The 23,423-nt window shown below is 46.3% G+C and overlaps 2 protein-coding genes across 5 annotated transcripts in view; one reads left to right on the top strand and one right to left on the bottom strand.

Moving 5' to 3' along the window:
* Window positions 1–986: 986 nt before the first annotated feature.
* Window positions 987–6,678, bottom strand: LOC133116342 (16 kDa beta-galactoside-binding lectin-like). Its single transcript, XM_061225792.1, has 4 exons — window positions 6,523–6,678; window positions 2,605–2,684; window positions 1,873–2,044; window positions 987–1,365 (listed from the first exon to the last, which is right to left on the bottom strand). The coding sequence occupies exons 1-4, from the start codon at window positions 6,526–6,528 to the stop codon at window positions 1,219–1,221; spliced, it is 405 nt and encodes a 134-aa protein (XP_061081776.1). The 5' UTR covers window positions 6,529–6,678; the 3' UTR covers window positions 987–1,218.
* Window positions 6,679–6,854: 176 nt separating this feature from the next.
* The window catches only part of LOC133116296 (GTP-binding protein 1-like), a 30,111-nt gene continuing 13,542 nt past the window's right edge, over window positions 6,855–23,423 (top strand). Inside the window, exons 1-6 of one of the 4 annotated variants that reach the window (XM_061225753.1) lie at window positions 6,855–6,873; window positions 15,507–15,690; window positions 18,201–18,312; window positions 19,871–20,051; window positions 22,259–22,607; window positions 23,373–23,423. The exon at window positions 23,373–23,423 is cut by the window's right edge and continues 73 nt beyond it. In XM_061225753.1, the coding sequence (XP_061081737.1) occupies window positions 15,517–15,690; window positions 18,201–18,312; window positions 19,871–20,051; window positions 22,259–22,607; window positions 23,373–23,423 (867 nt within the window). In that variant the 5' untranslated portion in view covers window positions 6,855–6,873; window positions 15,507–15,516. Of the gene's footprint in view, window positions 6,874–14,692; window positions 14,822–15,045; window positions 15,104–15,138; window positions 15,173–15,506; window positions 15,691–18,200; window positions 18,313–19,870; window positions 20,052–22,258; window positions 22,608–23,372 lie in introns of those variants that run through there. The other 3 variants (XM_061225746.1, XM_061225738.1, XM_061225759.1) reach the window with 3 other exon arrangements.

Below are 23,423 nucleotides of genomic sequence, written 5' to 3'. Positions count from 1 at the left end.
CATCAGGATCACAGCTTGCTTTGTAATACCCCATTGTAATACCCCATTTTGAGATTTAATCCTATACGATTACTGATAGCCTATCCAAAAAAAAATAGATTTTAGTCAATAATACATCCCACACAGGATGCACATCACCTCAATGAATCTGTCCAACACTAGGAATAAAAATAGGGTTTTTTTTGCCTGTGTGACGTTTATTTTTTATAAAAAATTATTTCAGACTTTTTCCTTTTTTATTGTGAATTCAGTAGCCAATTGTACCCCCCTCTATTCGAATTGGGAGTTGGTGTTAGATACACCGCCCCCTGGCGGGCTGAGGAAGAGCGACACGCCTCGTCTCTGTGAACGTGTCCGTGGTTCCGAGGTGCTTATTGTGCGGTGATCAGCTGCACCCTGCACACGTGAGCCGGCCACGCTTGGCTTCTGGGAAAAACATCCGACGCTGCGGCGTTTCACCTGTATCAATCTCGCCTGTATCGTAATAGTCTTGCTTTGAGATACATTTATCATGCTCGGGTTTCAATTAACACGAATTAGATAACCAGGTTTATGTTTTTTTTGCTCCCGTTTATACATTTGGACAATTTTATGGGCTAGATTGTTTACACTGTTCATGTGGAGATTTAAGTCAGATATGGGTCAGCGTATCGTGAATTTCTTCTTTTCTTACAGTTCAGGACCACTGCCATGGGTCAGTCTAGTCTTTGTGACCAAAATCAGCCGCAGTCTTCGCAGTATTCCTGAGATCACAAAACTTTCACTGGATCCACACTTCGTTAGATCAGATTTCATGCGAAGGGAAATTTAATCTGTATTAACCGTGCACTAGTAAGCGCTGATAGTGGATGGGCAGTAGTGCAGAATATGGAACGTGTAGCCCCATTAAGCATTTGCAGTACGTACTGTTGAAGGGACGCGCAGTAGGAACTACGACTCCCCACCCCCCAAACGAACGGCCCAAGAACAGGCGCGGAGACGTGACACTTAAGCGCCTGAGCGTTTATTGTGAAATCTGGAGCAATTACCACTGAAGAGAGGACACAAGGACAGGCCATCTTCAGGTCCACCACTGTAAAAGTGCAATGGGTTTTTTACCGTGTACGGCAGCACACGGCAGCACCAGGCACACGCCCAACGGCACTCGTGCGCTCGTCAGCAGCCAGGCCAGGAAGCAGGCCGGCCGAACGGCGGCGAAGCGGCCACCGTGGCGAGCCGTTATTTTATCTTGAAGGCTTTGATCCGGACGTCCCCGTCGATGAAGATGAACTTGTACTTGTCGTCGCCCAGACGGTTGGGAAACTGCACCACGTTGTCGTCCGGCAGTTTAATGCGAAACTCGTCGTTGTCAAAGGAAATGGTCACCTGGGTGAGAGAAGGGGAGAGGTCAAAGGTTCATTTAAAAAAAGAGGGAGAGAAAGGCAGGACATGCTAGTTGGCAAAGGCGTCAAAGCAGCCCGGCTCACAAAAAAAATGCACAACTGCACAGCGGAGACCGATTAGATAAGAAGCCCACAAGAGATCAATGAATACGGTGGCATCAGGAAGTATACAGTCGCCTTCACTTTTTGCACACTGTGTGTTGTGGATTTAAAAATAAAATTGCCGATGACCGTTTTGTTCAGAACAGCACTTCGTGTGTATTTTACTAGTTATGGATGTGACGCTTTAACTTGTGGAAGAACCTATGCACTTTTAATCCAAAGCGACTTACAAGCGCCTGCCAAATGACTAAAATGTAAATACAAATATAAAGCCACGCCCTGGGGAGGGAACGTATCGCTCAACACAGAAACCGCAGCAAAACCTTTTCCGATAAAAAAAAAGAAACCCCCCCAAAGAAAACCGGCCCCCCAGTCCCCGGGGCCTTGCCTTGAACTCCTCGCCCTGCTGGAAGGGGAACTCTGCCACCCGCTGCTCCTCGTTCCAGCCGCCGTCGAGCTTGGAGTTGCAGACGATGGTGCGGTGGTCGCCGTGGCAGTCGAAGCGGGGGTTAAAGTGCAGCGCGACGCGGTCCTCGCAGTGCCCCACGTTGATGGAGAACCTGCGCCGGGGGATGGACGCAACGCGTTACGTTACGTTACGAGGCATTTAGCGGACGCCCTTATCCAGAGCGACGTGCGACGAAGAGCAGATCGAACGCAGGAACGAGTGTGAAGAGGACCCTAGAGGACAGTACGGTTCCGAGTCCGCGTGTGACCGTAGAGATACAATCGGAACCCTTGAAGAGTACATCAACTTCCAAACTAGCATACCACAGTTGGTAGCTAGAATAGCCCCCGAGTACAACAATACAATAGCAAAACAACAATATCTATATAACTATATCAGTGCCATTATAGTCAATGGCATATACAAGGCTTATCATGGTGGTGAGGTAGGGAGGGAAAGGTGCAGCCTGAAGAGATGAGTCTTCAGTCTGCGCTTGGAGGAGGTCAGAGACCCTGCCGTTCTGACATCCACCGGGAGGTCATTCCACCACCGTGGGGCCAGGACGGACAGCAGTCGTGAGCGGGAAGTGCAGGTGTGGCGAGGGGGAGGCACCAGACGGCGCACAGTGGCAGAGAGGAAGACGCTCACCAAGCGGAAGTGGCAGTGACTCACCCACAAGCATCAGATTTGGGCACGCCGGTGACCTTCAGCTCTTTCCCGGCCTCGAAGGACATGTTCTTCACTTGCATATTCTGACAAAAGGAGAGACAACCAACAGACACGTACAGTCAGAAGCATCATAAGGGCTTTCCACGGACACAAATTCATTACATGACATTATTGGCATTCGGCAGACGCTCTTATCCAGAGCGACGTTGATTAGACTAAGCAGGAGACAATCCTTCCCTGGAGCAATGCAGGGTTGGGGGCCTTGCTCAAGGGCCCAACGGCTGTGTGGATCTTATTGTGGCTACACCGGGATTAGAACCACTGACCTTGCGTGTCCCAGTCCTTTACCTTAACCACTACGCTACAGACCTCCCCATCGGCCCCTCTGTGTGAAAGTGGATTTCGGGCACGAAGACATTTCAATTCAAAATGCACATTTATTTGCATTCCACACGTTTACTTCTTTTGGGCGGTCAACAGTCATAGTTAAAGGAAAGCTTGCTGGTCATGTGTAAAAGTTTCAAATACTGCAGCGATTGCTGCTTAAAATCAAGAGTCTTTTTGTATAACTCTTCACTTGTGTAAGCACAATTTGCCCGGGAACTCTAGTTTAACAGACTGAGACGGAGTCCATGACAGATCACGTCCAATTGGCCGAATGCATACGGAGAGGCGGCAAGTTGGATCTCGAGTGGACTGTTCAGAGGTCCCTCTGTGTCGCAGTCTCTGATGAACTGGGGAGGGAAGTTATTGTGCAATATGAAATCTTACAAAACTGTCTTGGCCTGGAAACGCACCGCAATTCATTATGACGGGTCATTTATTTCCCCGAGATAAAGTAGCTACCGTCATCTCCAGCGGTCTTCAACCACACCTTGAGCTGGATCTACTCAATCACAGAAGGGTTACAAATGTACCGAAAGATCCCAGCTGTGGCCAGCCACCCGCAAATAAGTCTGAGGTCTCACTCCAAATTGGCCAATTTTATCGTTCCTCATCTCCTCGCTCCCTTGGCTGACCGGGAAAACGATCGAGGTCAGCGCATCCACTGCAGGATTCTTTTTTTTGTATAAATGAAAGCCGCCACATCTGTTACTGACGTGGCTTCAAACTCGTGTTTCGGGGAGCAAGGACATTGCTCCATCCTCGCTGCCTTTCTCTGCCTTCGGCAATGGCTGGAGGCCCTGTGCCTTGCTGCGTCTAAAACAGAAGTCAGCGCTTCAATTTGCTGCTAGTACTCGAAGATGAGAAGTTCTTTATGACACAGAAACAAGAGCTACACACACCCAAGTGTTCACGGTCAAAGACGGCGTTCACGTTTTGGTCGACCAGGACAGAGCCTGGACCATGTAAGGAAGCAGAGATTACGTTTGTCCGGAAGCACACCGTCATACACATTTCACCAAGGACTGCCAGAGCAGGTGGGGATTCGGATATCCATGTTGTGTGCATTCTAAGCACACAAGCTGTAACCAATGAACAGCAGATTTTACTGTAACGCAAAGGTGGGGTGGCCTGTAGCGTAGTGGTTAAGGTAAAAGACTGGGACACCCAAGGTCGGTGGTTCTAATCCCGGTGTAGCCACAATAAGATCCGCACAGCCGTTGGGCCCTTGAGCAAGGCCCTTAACCCTGCATTGCTCCAGGGGAGGATTGTCTCCTGCTTAGTCTAATGAACTGTACGTCGCTCCGGATAAGAGCGTCTGCCAAAATGGCAATAATGTAAAAGGTTACGATAAACTTATCCCTGGTTATGGGCATGGACTTTGCACTCTGTTGTACGTTGCTCTGGATAAGAGAGTCTGCCAAATGCCATTAACGTAGTGTAATGGTGGTACTGCAGCGCTGTGGGTGGGGAGCCCCCACAGTTCCTGCGGTATCTCCTGGGCAAAGGCTGAGTTAATGATACACCTTTTTGGATCAATAGACTAAGGGGGGGGGGCCATAAACGGGAGGAAACAGGAACACATACCATACGACTGTGACAAAATCAATAAAGTAGGCAGTAAACCTATGAAGCAACTATGTGTTTTCAGGCAGCTGGCGTTTCGCAAGCCCTGATACTCGACTCGGACACGGTCCGCTCCCAGGTCACCGGATCACAGCAAACAGGGGCGCGGGCGGGACTGTGTCAGACATAGCTTGGCAGGGCGGTTTCTTCCGGGCAAGTTTTCAGCATCGAGTGTAGCAGGAACTACTGATAGGACCCTCACTGATGGGATATGTTGAAGTAACTTTGCATATCAGGAGTCTTTCCACAGATTTTTTTACTGATGGTTTTTGAAACAATACAAACCCAATACATTCATTCATTATCCTAACCTGCTTATCCCGAACAGGGTCGCAGGGGGGCTGGAGCCTATCCCAGCATAAATTGGGCGAAAGGCAGGAATACACCCTGGACAGGTCGCCAGTCCATCGCAGGGCACACACACCATTCACTCACACCATTCACTCACACAATCATACCTACGGGCAATTTAGACTCTCCAATCAGCCTATCCTGCATATCTTTGGACTGTGGGAGGAAACCGGAGGAAACCCACACAGACACGGGGAGAACATGCAAACTCCGCACAGAGAGGCCCCGGCTGACGGGGATTCAAACCCAGGCCCTCCTTGCTGTGAGGCAGCAGTGCTACCCACTGCACCATCCATGCCACCAAACCCAATACATTTTATAATTTTACATAACATAACATTTTTACAGCAGCTAGGCTACTAAAATGTGTTGCAAATCCGATCCATGATAGACAAGAACATACAAGCACAGAAATGTATATTCATGTTGACATACAGGACTGTCATGGGAAATGGTGTAACACCAGTAGCTTCTGGTCTTTCAGACTTTTAGATTTTTTTTTAGCTGATTTTTCTATCCTGAATCCATCTGGTGGTATCTAGCTGAGCAGAGCATACATTCCAAAGCTGGACAATTGATGCTTCTCATTCGCCCAGTCACGCACGCACGGAAATGTCCACGCAAGCCATGCAAGCCATGCATGCAGCCAAACCAGCTCATCAGGAGCAATTTGGGATTAGGTGTCTTTCTCAGGAACACTTCGACACACCCGCGGCAGGATCGTACCGGCGACCCTCCAACTGCCAGGTGACTGCTCTTACCTCCTGAGCCAATGTCACCCTTGTGTATTACAAAACATCTATTATGCTGTATTACAACTCGGGTGTTCATTGATAAGATAAATGAACAGCATTCGTGTCAGGAATAACACTCCAGAATCAGAGAAATGGGTTTAGTTTGGACATACTCGGCAACTGATTCCTTGTTGCTTGAGTGAGCTCTCTGGCATCTGCACTAGAAATAACGTGAAGCTAACATGAAGCGCTCCAGTAACGGTGCAGCAATATTACTGTGACTCTCTGAAACAGGGATGGGACACTGCTTGCACTACTATTCACCAATTTTCTACAGATATACTGCAATCATGTCAAAAGATTTTCCATGTTGAAAGAGGAACGAAGAGACAGTGCCCTATGTCTAATACCTGGAAACCGTTAAAACCGTTGTGTGTGAAGGCACACACCACCGATGTGCTAATAAGTTTTGTTAATGAATGTTGTGCGTTCACTGCTAGGTGGGAAATAAATAACGCGAAGAGGTCCGTCTACCCACTTGTTTCTTAAACCACCTAAGGTGGTGACAAATTGCTTTCACCCTCGGTTATAAGTAATGCACAACCGTGGATATTAAGTAAATTCACACATAAATCGTAGTAAGATATTCAGCGCTGTGTACAGACCAGTTTACCAAACACGGATTCATTCTTAGCAAGGTAGTTCCCCGCTGGTAATTATTTGTTTTTGTCAGCCCAAATTATCATAATTAAATATCTGAGAAATTGTTGGTCTTTTTGGTCTAGGTTTCGATTTTTAAACAAAAACGAAAATCGTCTGTACTTACACTCATCTTGGCAATTCTGCTCCCGATTCAGCCGGACGGCACTCGTTCTGAGTTTTGCGACGTGATTCGTTTATGTATGTGCCAGTGAGACAAGTCATGAGATTCAGGGAGCCAGGGAGCTCTCACCAATCAAATCTAGGGAAATTAATTGCGCGTGTATTACCCAGAACCAACGGTATCTTCAGCCTGCACCGCGAAAGGGGGTGTGTTTAAGAGTTACGTCGGCGTCGGATTGTTTCATTGGAGGCGTTACTTCCGGTTATGTTTTTTTATTTTATTTTTTATTTAACGAATGTGAAAAACAGTCGTTATATTCAACATTTGTACAGAAACATGTGTGAAAAGAAAGAGGTAAGAAAAAAATACAAATCTATATAAAGATTTTTTATATAGTGCAAGCAGTAATGGTTTGAATAGCTTTTTGTTTGATAGTGTCCTATTGAATCAATTTCTCTATCGATTTTCTCCATTAAAGGCAATGAAGCATGGTTTCTTTCCCAGTGAATTTACATTTATGGATATGGAATTTAGCCGTTATAATGATAAGATTAATTATGTATACAGAAGTATTTTTTTGGACATTATATTCGAATAGACCATCTCTCCAAAGTAAAGAAAAATGTATATCAATATTTTCGATAATAAAAACGCAAAGGTTTTGCCTAAAAGTCTTCACAATTGGGCAATGCCACAATAAATGTTTCCGGACATTCATGACAGAAACTACAGTTTACATCGATGTATTTTTTAAACCTTCTTACAATGTTGCTTTTAGCTGGGTAGAATTTATGAATTAGTTTAAAAGAAACTTCCTTTATCTTGTTAGCGATTAAAAATCGATTAGGTAGAAGCCAGGCCCTTTTCCATGTCATATAATCTACAAATTGATTCCAGAATGAAATTACATACGGTAAAGTAATAACGCCTCTTTGGAATAGTTTGTTGTTCTTACCAGCGTTATTGAGAAAGCACATTTTTCCTATGGGAGTGTATGTTGGAGATAACAAGGGCAATTGTCAGATATTAAGCCTTGGCTGGGATTTAAACAGCATACAGACTCCGGAGGGTATTGCACCAAAGATTTTGGCATAATCCCCAGGTGTTACTGGGATATTATATTCTGATAAAAACTCCTGATAAGTGAAAAGAAACCCCTCCCTATTAAATAACTGATCTACTAATGTAATATTATTATAAAACCAACTTCCTGTTAAACTGAGCACTTTTGTTATCATGAAATAGAAATGAAATTAGATTTAACATTGCCGTTGTGCAAATTAGTTTTAATTTTGATCATAGTTGAGAATTATTACATTACAAAATTATTTCACAATTTATTAACTCATATACAATATATTACTGAATTTATTCATAACACAGCTATTTATATCATGAAGGCATATTTACTTCTTTAATTTTGAAAACAAAAATGATTCAATACTTGAATGGTAGCATGTGCTTGAGGTCTGAATTTGACTCCATGAATTCTTGACTCCATTAAAATAAAATAAGTAACAATGGTGTCATGCTGGTTTTTTTTTTAAATAATAACAAATTCAGAGAATGTTGTGCAACTGCCAACTTTGCTCTTTGCTCTTTGTTCTGGAGCGAGCAGTCGGACATTCATTTATTGATAGAGTGGTTGCAGGTGACTGAATTAGGTGCCTCCCCTACATCAATTTCGACTGTCCTTGAGACGGTTGATTGGTTGGGAAAACTGCATAAATGTTGTACACGTGCAGTCCGTAAGTATTTGGACAGCGGTACGATTTGTGTTTCTTTCTGCTTCTCAGCCTCATGTTGGCTTCCTCGACGGTTGACAAATGCCAATAACAGACCCCCAAAGGCAATCAATCAAAAGCCTAGAATCAAGATTTGATACTGAAAGCTCTCTTATACCTGCACCAAGGATGCGAGTGAATACACCTGACTATTCAGAAATAGCTGTCCAATTACTTTTGGTCCCCAAACGGGGCGGCCTGTGGCCTAGTGGCTGAGGTGCTTGACCGAGAGCTGCGCGGTTGGCTCAAGCCCCGGTGGCCCAATAAGGGCGGCCTGTAGCGTAGTGGTTAAGGTAAATGATTGGGACACCCAAGGTCGGTGGTTCTAATCCCGGTGTAGCCATTATAAGATCCGCACAGCCATTCACTCACTCACACCCTATGGGCAATTTAGACTGTCCAATCAGCCTAACCTGCATGTCTTTGGACTGTGGGAGGAAACCGGAGTACCCGGAGGAAACCCACGCAGACACGGTGAGGACATGCAAACTCCACACAGAGAGGCCCCGGCCGACGGGGATTCGAACCCAGGAACTCCTTGCTGTGAGGCGGCAGTGCTACCTACTGCACCATCCGTGCCGCCAAAATACGTATATGCCTACCTGGGGAATTAAGTAGCGGCGGCATGGATGGTGCCTGCCTCTACATGGCAGGATAGGCTGATTGGAGAGTCTAAATTGCCCGTAGGTATGAGTGTGTGAGTGAATGGTGTGTGTGCCCTGTAATGGACTGTCCAGGGTGTATTCCTGCCTTTCGCCCAATGTATGCTGGGATAGGCTCCAGCCCCCCTGCGACCCTGTTCAGGATAATTGGGTTAGGATAATGAATGAAATTATGTTGAAGTTAGTTTCATGAGTCAAAACATCATAAAATATGTTTTTTTTATGATTTACCACAATGCACAATTTATCAATTTTGGATAGATTTGGAGATACAAAGGGACACCAAGGTACACTGCTTACATTTTCATCCTCAGATTTTGACTTGTGCTCAAGGAGTTTATAATTCAGACAATGTATAGGTTGGGTATAACCATTTTAGTATTTTCTCCTTCTTTTTTGCATTACGTTTATACATTTTGTATTTGTAGCACTTAATTTAGATCTAAATTCTGAAAATAAACTAGATTAAGTTGGTTTTGTAAATGGTACAAGTGTCTTGCTTCATTTAAGCTGTTTTTAAAGTCTCCATGGTGCTCATCTCTGAGTTATAAAGCCTCAAATGGGTAAGGAGTGCCAGATTTGCACAAAGGGGTTTTAAGTGTTATTTACTTACATTTACTTAAATATTCTCTGTTCCAATACTTTTGCTCACATAAATATTGGGTGGTGTGATACCAAAGTTGCTACGTTCTAAGTATTTTAACACATTTAGGTGTAAACCAGGTACCAGGAAATAAAACCTGACATTCTGAACACTTGTCTTGTGTTCATCTTTCAATCTCAACCCCAAATGCATTCAGTGTATTGCAAAAACAAAGAAATTGGCCATGCTGTTGCAATAATTTTGGAGGAGACTGTATATCCATGTGTAAACAATAATCTATATACTGGCATAAACGGATTACTCCCAGTAATCGGGGTGCATGTAAATGTACATTTTACATTTTACATTACAAGTGCATAGGTTCTTCCACAGGTTAAAGCATCAAATCCATAACTGGTAAAATACCCATGAAGGGCTGTTCTAAACAAAAAGACAGTCATAGTTTTTTTTTTTTTTTTAAGGGTTAGGGTTAGACAAGAGGGATATCGGAAGGGGGGGAGGAAATATGAGTCTGAGTTGAAATATGGGGAGGGATTCTGCTGTCCTGACAGTGGTAGGCAAGTCATACCACCACTGAGGAACCAGAACGGAAAACAGGCATGAACGTGCAGCGTACTCGTAGTGAGGGAACCATAAGGTGACCAGAACTGGCAGACTGGCACTCTTGCTGGGGAGTAGGGAGTGATTAAGGATTGTATGTAAGGTGGGGCAGTCCCCTTAGCAGCCTGGAATGCCAACACTAGGGACTTGAAGCGGATACGTGTGACAATAGGAAGCCAGTGGAGGCCAATGAGGAGTGGGGTGACATGAGCTGACCTGAGCTGACTGGTGATCAGGTGGGCTGCAGCATTCTGGACCAGCTGGAGGGGCTTGATGGCACAAGCTGGGAGACCGGCTAGGAGGGAGTTGCAGTAATCCAGATGGGAAATGACGAGCGCCTGGACTAGGAGCTGGGTGGCTGTCTCCGTCAGGAGGTGACGGATGCGGCGTACATTGTAGAAGAAGAACCTGCAGGTTCTGGCAGTGGAGGATACATGTGGAGCCAGGGTGAGGCAGGTATCAAGAGTCACCCAAAATTTCTTGGCCATATGGGAGGAGGATAGTAAAGTCCGAGGTCGATTGTCGGAGAGGACTTAGCAGGGAAGTAGAGAAGCTCAGTCTTGGCAAGGTTAAGCTTCAGGTGGAGTGAAGTCATCCACGCAGAGATATCAGCCAAGCAGGCAGAGATCTGTGTGGTGACCTGGGTATTGGCGAGAAGGAAAGAAAGAGTTGAGTGTCATCGGTATAAGAATGATAAGAAAAGCCATGGGAAGAGATAACACAACCAAGAGACATGGTGTATAGAGAGTCCTTAAAGAGAGCAATGGGCATGGTTTCCTGTTTCTGTCCTATATGTCCCTTTAATATGTGTCTCAGGACAAAAATGGTTAAGTAACTAAGGGTTGAATAACCTATTATTCTATTGACTAGCAGGACCAGTAGTTGGCCTTACAATTTGCCCAAGATGATGGTCATGTTACATGTAATTTTGCTAACTTGTAGTGATCAGAGTAAGTCTAATATGTATATACTATTAGGTAGACCTGTACACCAGCCTGTTAATGCAAATATTTAATCAGCCAATAATGTGGCAGCAAGTAAATGCATACAAGCATGCAGACAAGAGGTTCAGCTGTTTTGTGTTTAAGTCCCTTGCATTTTTGCCTCTTGTTTCCCTCTGTGACCACCATAGTCTGTTTTCAGTTTCATTCCCTTGCCTTCATTTGTTGCACTGTGCTCCATTTGTTGTCTCTGCCTCCCACTCCTTATATGTACTTCCTTCCTGTCTCTTGTCATTTATTTCACGTTCCTTATCTGTTCCCCAGTTCACACACCTGATTCTTGTTTTCCCCTGATCTTTTATATATATGCTGGTCTCTTTCATTTGTTCAGAGCTAGTTTGTCCTCTCCCAGTTTTCAGTCTGCCCTTGTATTCCTTTCCCCTGGTTCTAGCTTGGCGGCATGGATGGTGCAGTGGGTAGCACTGCCGCCTCACAGCTAGGAGGTCCTGGGTTCGAATCCCTGTCAGCCAGGGCCTCTCTGTGTGGAGTTTGCATGTTCTCCCCGTGTCTGCGTGGGTTTCCTCCCACAGTCCAAAGACATGCAGGTTAGGCTGATTGGAGAGTCTAAATTGCCCATAGGTATGAGTGAATGGTGTGTGTGCCCTGCGATGGACTGGCAACCTGTCCAGGGTTTATTCCTGCCTTTCGCCCAATGTATGCTGGGATAGGCTCCAGCCCCCCTGTGACCCTGTTCAGGATAAGCGGGTTAAGATAATGGATGGTTCTAGCTTTTTTCCTGTTACCCTGTTTTTCTGTCTGTTTCTCTGTGCCCTGATTTTGGGACTTAGTGTTTTTTTTTTTTTTTTTTTTTCCACATCTGCCTGGTTTTGAATCTGTGTTTTTTTTTATTTCGATTTTGTACCTTTGCTTGGCTGTCTTCTTGGTTTTTTGACGACTCTTCTGATCACCCTTCATGTATCGGTCTGCCTTGATTACGACCTTAGCCTCTCTCTGGATTACGTTTTGGATCTGCCCCTCGTGAGACGGGTGCGTGGGGGTTGGACCCAAAATGCACGACTCAGAAACAATGGTTAAATAAAGTCCCGTTAGGGCTTTATTCGGGACGAATCCCAGGAGCGTAGTCAAAACAAGCAAAGTCCATACACGAAGATCCAGCCAAACAAAAAGTACGGTGCCGAGGGAAGAGGCAAGCTCGTAGTCGGTAGACGTGCAGGGAGGTCCGGTAGCAGGAGAGCTGTCAGCGGGGCAGATGAACAGGCGGACGGCAGGCAGAGGCGTAGTCGTGGGCGAAGCGGGAGTCGAAACCATGAAACAATCAGCGAAGCAAAAGTACAAAACGGTAGGCGAGGACGTGGTCAAAAACAAACAGTGGTCAACGAAACAGAAATCAATAGACAATGGTCGGTAACAGGCTTGGATCGTAACGTGTAACCAAACAGCAACTACTGCTCAAGAGTTGCGTAGTAGAACTAGAGGCAGACAATTTCGCAGTGAACAGTTGCGCGACTGGGATATAAATGCAGATGTAGACAGGTGTAGACAATTAGTTAGAGCGTGGCAAGGAAATGGAAAACAGGTGCGATGGATGACAAGTTTAACAAGGTGATTAGTAATCGTTAGTAATAAACCTATCCTGCCCTAGCATTAGTAAATTAGTAAATGACATGCACGAGAAACGTAAGGTAACATGAACACATGATTAGTTTGTTAGTTTCTACCCAATCCTGATCTAGCGTTAGTAGTTTTAGTAAATAGACAAATGAGAGAGAAAAGGCGGAACGCAAGGTTTGCGGAAAGACATGTAAAAGTGTATGTTTAAACAGTAGCCAGTCTACGTAACAATAAACATAAATCAAAACATAACACAAAACGAAACTAAGACGATAACCATTCAACATAACAAGGTAATATAATCGTAACGAAACATAACTAGACATGACGAGAAAATAAATCGTAACAAGAAATAAACTAAACAACATGACGAACCTAGACTAACATAATACATGATAAGACAATACAAGACTAAGACAAAATGAATAAACATAAAACATGGCGAGACAGACCTGAAACGTGACACCTCGTTTGTTAAAAACTTTATGATGTTAGGTTTCCTAATATGACCAAGGGACAGATCTTTGTTGTTCAAATTATTTGCGTACTGATACTAGATACACACTTTTTTTAAAAATACATATCCATGTAATTGCTATAGTTACATAGCAGACACTCTCACCCACAGTGACTTACAAAGGTAATACTGAAATATTCCAGATCTGGAAATACAATTATTAACATCACTGGATTTATATATATATTTATAACATACTGGATTTATATATTCAGTTAAAATCAACAAAATGAAAAGGTATTAATGTATAAATATCAATGAAAATTGTATTTGATAGTTTTTTCACCGTACTGTAGACTACTTTCTATCCATTAAAATGACCTCGTTTTTTCTTCTTTGAATAAACCAGTGTCTAGAAAATATTGTACCGCAAAAGGCACTTGATATTTGTTGTTATTCGGGCAACATAGTATGTACAATGAGTAGACTACAAGACTATCGAACAAGTGTCTCCACCCCCAAAAGTGAAATGCTGCAGGCTATAGCTTCTTGCAAATGTTTGCATCAGCAATAGTTCTTCATAGTGTCAACGTCAGCAAGCCTAGTAATATGAAAATAAACTTTATGATGTTAGGTTTGTTCATATGACCAAGGGACAGATCTTTGTTGTTACAATTTTTTGGGCACTGATGCTAGATAAACACTTTCCACTCGCGCACAACGCTGCCACAGCTATGCCCGAACGTGGCCGTGTCTAGAAAACGTCTAAGAGCAAAAGTCTCTGATGAATGACACTTGATATATTGTTGTTATGTTGTGCGTTGTTTTCAATGAGCCGTGTCACCGCCCCCAGAAGTGGAAAAACCTATGAACTGCGCATGGTCGGGTTGAGTTTCTTGCAATTATTTGCATCAGCAGTAGCCTAGTTCTTCTTTCAGATAACGTCAGAAAGGCTAGGAATTTGAAAAGTTATTATGATGGTTAGGTTTCCTCATATGACCAAGGCACAAATCTTGTTATTATAATTATTTGCGCATTGATTATAAAGATACACTTTCCACACTGCTAACATCATGCACCAATGCCCGAATATGACAGCTGTGTCTAGAAAATGTCTTCGGGCAAAAATCTGTAATATGTGACGCCTGATACAAGCTACAGTTGTTTCCATTTCCATGTTCCATGTTCATGCATTTTAATGCGTTAAAGGAAATATTGCGGTATAAGTGGCTCATGGCAGGCATCTGTGGACACATCTTCATAAAACGGCGTCAATGCTTTGAACACGCTATTGTACAATGAAAGTCCGTATAACAAGTTTCACCACCCCCAGAAGTGAAATACAATACAAGCCTATCTTAGGAATTGCGCACGGATTGGGCTGCACTACTTCTTGCAGTTCTTTGCATCAGCAATAGTTCCTACAGATAACGTCAGCAAGGCTAGTATAAAAGGCTTTATGATGTCAGGTTTCCTCATTTGACCAAGATCTTGATAGATCGAATCGTTTGCGCACATATGCTATTTACAAATTCCGTGTAACACTGCCAGTTTGGGAGAAGTAGCTAACTTTAGTGGAATTTCGTTTAGCCACCGTGGCTGCCTGGACATCTATAGATCAGGTACGTTGCTATAGCTAACGTTACTGTAGCCAACAAGCAACCAAGCGGTATGACTTAACCTCTACTAAGGATAGGTTAGACTAACGTTAGCCAGTTAAGAATAATGAAAAGGCAAATAATGAGGCACCTAAATTATCATATTTATATTGACACTGATTTGAGGGCTTGATCATTTTATTTTTACGAACCGAAAGATTAATTAATAATTCATAAGGAGGTGTGGTGGGGGTGGCTACTTGAATTAACATAGTCAACCAACACTGCGTGGTTGCAACCCTAATGGTATGGTTGTGTTATTATGGCTAGCTAGCTACTGCTGTGGCGTTGGCGAGACATCGCATAAATGCATTTGTAAATGCATGCTTTCTTGTATTTCAAAGCATTTATGCAGTTGGTTAACAGTTAGCTACTTTCATTAATAACGTACACTTGTCAACTATTCTGGTCTGTCCAGTGTGTAACTTGTTTTAAAACGGCTGTGAGCCAGTGAGCTAACTAACGAGCTAGTGTTAGCAAGTTAACGTAGTTTGGCCAGCTAAGATACCGGTACTTCAAGTACTTTGCCTTAGCGAGCTAGCTAGCATATTTAGCTAGCTTCATTGCAAGCTTAGCTAGCTAGTTGGCATGTTAGTTACTAACTAACGTAGCTCGGATATAGCATACTGTCCTTTCATATTTGCACAAGGTTTGAGGATATGGCGGCGACAGAGACAAGCTCAAGTCCAGTACCGACTGCGGAGTCCCTAGTGCCCGCTTGCATGTTCGCGCCGGACCGAGGATGTGAAGAAGACGTAACTGGTACAGAGAGCTGTGAGGACGGGGAGAGATTAAATGGCGAGGCCGTGGATCACTTAGACTTTACTAGTAAGGTAGGCCCTATGTTTGATCTGTAAGTTACTACTGTTTTTGTATAAATCAAGCCGTGCATCTGATTTACGGAAGATAACCAATATTTTACCATGATTGAAAGTAGATTAACCGAACTATATTTCCACCAATGTAGACTAACGTAACTTAGCTAGTGAGCTAGCCAGCTGGCTGTACTAGACCACGTCACCGTATTCGTTAGCTAGTATGCTTGCTAAGCCTGGTAACGTTTAAGCAAGCAATGGACATGCTAGCTAATGTCGTTGTTTACGCCAACGAAATATAATGCACTTGAATTGATGTCACGTATTGACTTGCAATAAAGTGATGCATAGCTAATGCATACCTGAACTACCTAGCCAGTGATATTACTTAGCTACTAGCTTGTAGCTACCTTAATACGTTACGGTAATCTAACATTAGCTAGCTAACGTTACAAGCACTAAACTATAATGAAAGGTGGCAAATTTAAGTTAATTTGGCCTGTACGGTCGGTGTCTGCGTAAATAGCGTTTTTATTGACCGTATCACTGTTAAATTAAGTTTATTTTTGGCAACTTTGCCAACTCTTGTATTGGGATGTCATTAACGTACTAAGCGGTAGAATTAACATAGGGAGCTAGTGTTTTTTCCCCCCCCGCGAAATTGTCATTTAAAACATGTTGTACATGAAAGATCACATTTAGTGGCATGATAATTGGTGTCATACTGGAATCCTAGTCTGCATGTATCTAGAAGTAACTTCTGAGTTGGCAGCAATTGCCCCCACTGTCTTTCCAATCCACACACTCTCAAACAAGGTTCAAAGCTCTGTGGCAGTAATCTGTTTTTGGTATCACAAACAACCAAAAAAAAAACCAAGCTTCCTCGTCACCCGGCTTGGCGTTTGAATCAGGCACATTGTACCCTAGGCCAAATATCTTTGTTGACTTTAAAGACAGACTTTAAAGTTTTGGTGTGTGGTGGGGTCTCCTCTTTGCTATGGTGCGCCATACTGTGGGATTGTCCAAGGCCGTTGGATAGCACAGAGAAATTGGGAATACCCATTGGCTTTTGTGCAACAGGAATGTTTGCATTTGTGTTTGTGTTTGTGTTTGTGTTTGTGAGTGTGAGTGTGTGTGTGTGTGTGTGTACTGCTGAGCTCTGGATAATGCACTAATTGTGCTGGAGAAACGTCATGGCAAGGGGCCTCTGACTGAATAGGACCTGTTCTAAACGCCCTGACTAATGCTAACATTGCTGGCTCCTAACAATTATTCTGCCTTTCCGTTGGGTGATATGAAGCTGAGTTGATGCCGATGCACAGGGTCCGCTGTCCTGGCCTGTGGGCTGTGAGACAGCTGGGTGAGCTTCTGGCCATTGGAGAAGTGCCTCTGCTATGGAAAATGGCTGCCCTCTAACCCTCCCCGACCCCCTAATCTGGCCTGACCCCGGAGCCTACGGAGTTTTTCCCCTGTGAGTCCAGATCCTGTTGCTGGATCTGTACTGTCCTGTGAGGTTTTCACTGCAGTCCTAATCTGGATGTAGCCTTCATGTCTGGTGGAGGCCGGTGTGCTACTCCATGGGAAAGGTGTTCTCTCTCTCTCTCTCTCTCTCTCTCTCTCTCTCTCTCTCTCTCTCTCTCTCTCTCTCTCTCTCTCTCTCTCTCTCTCTCTCTCTCCTCTCTCTCTCTCTCTCTCTCTCTCTCTCTCTCTCTCTCTCTCTCTCTCTCTCTCTCTCTCTCTCTCTCTCTCAGGTCTGTCTCCAGCCCCCTCCCTCTATGCCTGCAGCACAGCCCAGCGTCACGCTGTTGTATTGACCTGTGCTATTGTCTCGGCTCTCACCTGTTGTCTTTTTAACCTCCCCAGCTGTGGTGAAAAGGTGACCTCTGCTGTACCATAGGATACCGTTCTAACGTCTGTCTCTGTCTCTTTTTTCTCTCTCACCCCCCTCTGTCTCCCTCTCGCCCTCTCCCCCTCTCTCTCTCTCTCTCTCTCTCGCCCTCTCCCTCCCTCTCTCTCTCTCTCTCTCTCTCTCCCTCTCCCCCCCTCTCTCTCTCCCCTCTCTATCTCCCTCTCCCCCTCCCTCTCTCCCCCTCTCCCCCCCCTCTCTCTCCCCCCCTCTCTCTCTCTCTCCCCCTCTCTCTCCCCCTCTCTCCCTCTCCCCCCCTCTCTCTCCCTCCCTCCCCCACGCTCTCTCTCTCCCCCCCTCTCTCCCCCTCCCCCCCTCCCCCTCTCTCTCTCCCTCTCCCCCCACTCTCTCCCCCCCCTCTCTCTCCCTCTCCCCCCCCCCTCTCTCCCCCCCTCTCTCTCCCTCTCCCCCCCCCTCTCTCCCCCCCTCTCTCTCCCTCTCCCCCCCCCTCTCTCCCCCCCTCTCTCTCCCTCTCCCCCCCCCCTCTCCCCCCCCTCTCTCCCCCCCCCCTCTCCCTCTCCCTCTCTCTCTCTCTCCCCCCCTCTCTCTCTCTCCCCCCCTCTCTCCCCCTCTCTCTCCCCCCCTCTCTCTCTCCCCCCCCCCCTCCCTCTCTCTCTCTCAGTTGGTGCTGGTCAGCCCCACAGGAGAGCAGTTTGACTCGTTACTGCGGCAGCTCAGGGTGCGGATGGAGGAGGGCTGCGGGGAGACCATCTACGTGCTGGGGGTCGGCTCAGGTGAGGGGCCCCCCCTGCCGCGCCCCATTCCCCTCGCCTGCCCTCCACACGGGGGGGCGGCCTGTCGCGTAGCGGTTAAGGTGCATGACTGGGACACACGAGGCCAGTGGCTCTAATCCCGGTGGAGCCACAATAAGATCCGCACAGCAAGGGCTTGAGTCAGGCCCTTAGCCCTGCATTGCTCCTGGGGAGGATTGTCTCCTGCTTAGTCTAATCAACTGTACGTCGCTCTGGATAACAGCGTCTGCCAAATGCCATTAATGTAATGTAATGTAGTTAATGTAATGGTCAGGAGTGCCCCGTCCTTCTCCTGCCCCTGGTCAAATGCCAGGGTCAAATGCCAGACCGTTCACGGCGTTCAGAATGTTTGGTGTCGCCCTCTCAGAAAAGCCACAAAAGTTCTCAATTCAACATACACTCAGTAACGGGCCTGCATGAACCCGTATAAAAACACACAGCTCAATAACACACACAATCAGTAATGGGCCTGTATAAAAACACACGGCTCAATAACACACACAATCAGTAATGGGCCTGTATAAAAACACACGGCTCAATAACACACACAATCAGTAATGGGCCTGTATAAAAACACACGGCTCAATAACACACACAATCAGTAATGGACTCATATAAAAACACACAGCTCAATAACACACACAATCAGTAATGGACTCATATAAAAACACACGGCTCAATAACACACACAATCAGTAATGGACTCATATAAAAACACACAGCTCAATAACACACACAATCAGTAATGGGCCTGTATAAAAACACACAGCTCAATAACACACACAATCAGTAATGGGCTCATATAAAAACACACGGCTCAATAACACACACAATCAGTAATGGGCCTGTATAAAAACACACGGCTCAATAACACACACAAAATCAGTAATGGACTCATATAAAAACACACGGCTCAATAACACACACAATCAGTAATGGGCCTGTATAAAAACACACGGCTCAATAACACACACAATCAGTAATGGACTCATATAAAAACACACGGCTCAATAACACACACAATCAGTAATGGGCCTGCATGAACCCGTATAAAAACACACCGCTCAATAACCCTGTTTGGGATCTGGGGGGACCCCTGTGGGAGTGGCCACACTTCAGGAGAAATGAGAAACCGCCCTGCTCCTGATCCTTCACCTTGCTGTCTGACCTCTGACCTCTGACCTCTTCTCTGTCACCTTTCCTGCTGTCGGCAGAAACACTGGGGGTTTTCAAAACCAGGCTTCATACGGTGTTGGATAATACTTATAATCGGGAGCGCCTGTGTGGGCCAATCGGGAGCACCCATGTGGGCCAGTCGGCCAATCGGGAGCGCCCGTGTGGGCCAGTCGGCCAATCGGGAGCGCCCGTGTGGGACGGCCAATCGGGAGCACCCGCGTGGGCCAGTTGGCCAATCGGGAGCACCGGGCGTGGGCCAGTCGGCTAATCGGGAGCGCCCGTGTGGGCTGGCCAGTCGGCCAATCGGGTGTCTGTTTCCCAGCGCAGGGAACGTTAAACCTGTCTGTGTACCTGGCCCTTCCAGACGGGGGCGATTATGGGCTGGACGAGCGGGACATGGAAGCGTCGGTTGCCACGGTGCAGTCGCTGAGCGAGCAGATTGACGCGGACCTCGTCCTGCTGCGTGAGCGGAGCGAGGCGGCGGGTCTCGTGCGCGACTACCTCATCCGCCGCCGGCTCGACGAGGCAGACTTCCTGGAGGTCAGGTGAGCGTTCAAGTGTTTCAGGCACCTCTCCCTGGACTGTGGATGTTCAAGTGTTTCAGGCACCTCTCCCTGGAGTGTGGATGTTCAAGTGTTTTAGGCACCTCTCCCACTCTCTGGAGTGTGGATGTTCAAGTGTTTCAGGCACCTCTCCCTGGAGTGTGGATGTTCAAGTGTTTTAGTCACCTCTCCCACTCTCTGGAGTGTGGATGTTCAAGTGTTTCAGTCACCTCTCTCTGGAGTGTGGATGTTCAAGTGTTTCAGGCACCTCTCCCTGGACTGTGGATGTTCAAGTGTTTCAGTCACCTCTCCATTTCTCTGGAGTGTGGATGTTCAAGTGTTTCAGTCACCTCTCCCACTCTCTGGAGTGTGGATGTTCAAGTGTTTTAGTCACCTCTCCCTGGACTGTGCATGTTCAAGTGTTTCAGTCACCTCTCCATTTCTCTGGAGTGTGGATGTTCAAGTGTTTTATTCACCTCTCCCTGGAGTGTGGATGTTCAAGTGTTTCAGGCACCTCTCCCTGGAGTGTGGATGTTCAAGTGTTTCAGGCACCTCTCCCTGGAGTGTGGATGTTCAAGTGTTTTAGGCACCTCTCCCACTCTCTGGAGTGTGGATGTTCAAGTGTTTTAGTCACCTCTCCCTGGAGTGTGGATGTTCAAGTGTCTTAGGCACCTCTCCCTGGAGTGTGGATGTTCAAGTGTTTCAGGCACCTCTCCCTGGACTGTGGATGTTCAAGTGTTTCAGTCACCTCTCCATTTCTCTGGAGTGTGGATATTCAAGTGTTTCAGTCACCTCTCCCACTCTGGAGTGTGGATGTTCAAGTGTTTCAGGCACCTCTCCCTGGAGTGTGGATGTTCAAAGGTTTTAGTCACCTCTCCCACTCTGGAGTGTGGATGTTCAAGTGTTTCAGTCACCTCTCCCTGGAGTGTAGATGTTCAAGTGTTTTAGGCACCTCTCCCTGGAGTGTGGATGTTCAAGTGTCTTAGGCACCTCTCCCTGGAGTGTGGATGTTCAAAGGTTTTAGTCACCTCTCCCACTCTCTGGAGTGTGGATGTTCAAGTGTTTTAGTCACCTCTCCCACTCTGGAGTGTGGATGTTCAAGTGTTTTAGTCACCTCTCAATTTCTCTGGAGTGTGGATGTTCAAAGGTTTTAGTCACCTCTCCCACTCTGGAGTGTGGATGTTCCAAGTGTTTTAGGCACCTCTCCCTGGAGTGTGGATGTTCAAGTGTTTTAGTCATCTCTCCCACTCTGGAGTGTGGATGTTCAAGTGTTTTAGTCAACTCTCTCTGGAGTGTGGATGTTCAAGTGTTTTATTCACCTCTCCCTGGAGTGTGGATGTTCAAGTGTCTTAGGCACCTCTCCCTGGAGTGTGGATGTTCAAAGGTTTTAGTCACCTCTCCCACTCTCTGGAGTGTGGATGTTCAAGTGTTTTAGTCACCTCTCCCACTCTGGAGTGTGGATGTTCAAGTGTTTTAGTCACCTCTCAATTTCTCTGGAGTGTGGATGTTCAAGTGTTTTAGTCACCTCTCCCTGGAGTGTATATGTCCAAGTGTTTTATTCACCTCTCCCTGGAGTGTGGATGTTCAAGTGTCTTAGGCACCTCTCCCTGGAGTGTGGATGTTCAAGTGTTTTAGTCACCTCTCCCACTCTGGAGTGTGGATGTTCAAGTGTTTTAGTCACCTCTCCCTGGAGTGTGGATGTTCAAGTGTTTTAGTCACCTCTCCCACTCTGGAGTGTGGATGTTCAAGGGTTTTAGTCACCTCTCCCACTCTCTGGAGTGTGGATGTTCAAGTGTTTTAGTCACCTCTTCCTGGAGTGTGTATGTTCAAGTGTTTTAGTCACCTCTCCCTGGAGTGTGTATGTTCAAGTGTTTTAGTCACCTCTCCATTTCTCTGGAGTGTGGATGTTCAACTGTTTTAATCACCTCTCCCTGGAGTGTGGATGTTCAAGTGTTTTAGTCACCTCTTCACATTGTTGTGAACAGTTTTATCATGAATTTGTGTGTGTGTGAGCGTGTGCGTGTGTCACTCACTCACTGTCCCTCAGGCTGTGGCAACTGAACACATACTTCTCTGCTATTTTTGCTGTCTTTCCATCCCCTAGGACTAATTGCAATTGGTTAATTTCAGGCAATTGTTCCTCAATTTGATCTCTCTGTCTGTCTCCCTCCCTCCCTCTCTCCCACTCCCTCTCTCCCTCTCTCCCTCAGGGTGGCGGTGGTGGGGAACGTGGACGCCGGTAAGAGCACTCTCCTGGGCGTGCTGACGCACGGGGAGCTGGATAACGGCCGCGGCTTCGCCCGGCAGAAGCTCTTCCGGCACAAGCACGAGATGGAGAGCGGGAGGACCAGCAGCGTGGGCAACGACATCCTGGGCTTCGACCGCGAGGGCCAGGTGGTCAACAAGCCCGACAGCCACGGGGGCAGTCTGGACTGGACCAAGATCTGCGAGAAGTCCTCCAAGGTCATCACCTTCATCGACCTGGCGGGCCACGAGAAGTACCTGAAGACCACCGTGTTCGGCATGACCGGGCACCTCCCCGACTTCTGCATGCTGATGGTGAGCGGGGGATGGACAGAGACCTGGAAAAGAGGGGATGGACAGAGACCTGGAAAAGAGGGGGATGGGGGACGATGAGGATTAAAGACCCGGCGGCCGGGTCACACAGGGAGTGAGAGATGGGTGAAGAACCATGATTACAGTCCACACCTATAACCATAACTGTAACAGTGTGAGCGTCCATCCCAAGAACTATGACCATAACTAACTATAACAGTGTGAGCGTCCACCCCAAGAACTATAACTATAACTATAACCATAACGATGTGAGCATCCACGCCAAGAACTATAACCATAACCATAACTATAACAGTGTGAGCGTCCACGCCAAGAACAATAACTATAACTGTGAGCATCCACCCCAAGAACTATAACTATAACCATAACGATGTGAGCATCCACACTGCTGAACAATGACGTTCTGTAAAATGATTGGCCAACCCCCTCCGACTGCCAGGCGACCGTTCTTAACGCCGTTTTAAATATGTCGGTTTTAAAAATCCTTCTAACTCAAGTGGATGGCGGAGTCAACTGCAGTATAGTTCTTGCAGGGAAGCAAACCACCTCTGTAGCAAGATGATGGTAATGCTCCCAGAACAGGAGGTCTCCCAGACCGATGCAGGAGTAAAAAGGGGGAGGAGTCTACAAGGGAAGTGGTATTGTGGTCCAGCGACACCCGCAGGACGGGAGGCGTACTGCGCGACATAAAAAGCTTTTCTACCCAAAACATTTACCGTTTACCGTCCGCCCTGTCCCTCTGCGCAGGTGGGCAGCAACGCTGGCATCGTGGGCATGACTAAGGAGCACCTGGGCCTG

This window comes from Conger conger, chromosome 2 (genome assembly GCF_963514075.1).
Source record: "Conger conger chromosome 2, fConCon1.1, whole genome shotgun sequence".
Classification (NCBI taxonomy): domain Eukaryota; kingdom Metazoa; phylum Chordata; class Actinopteri; order Anguilliformes; family Congridae; genus Conger; species Conger conger.
Note: the sequence above shows the minus strand (reverse complement) of the source record. Positions and strands in the feature narration are given on the sequence as shown.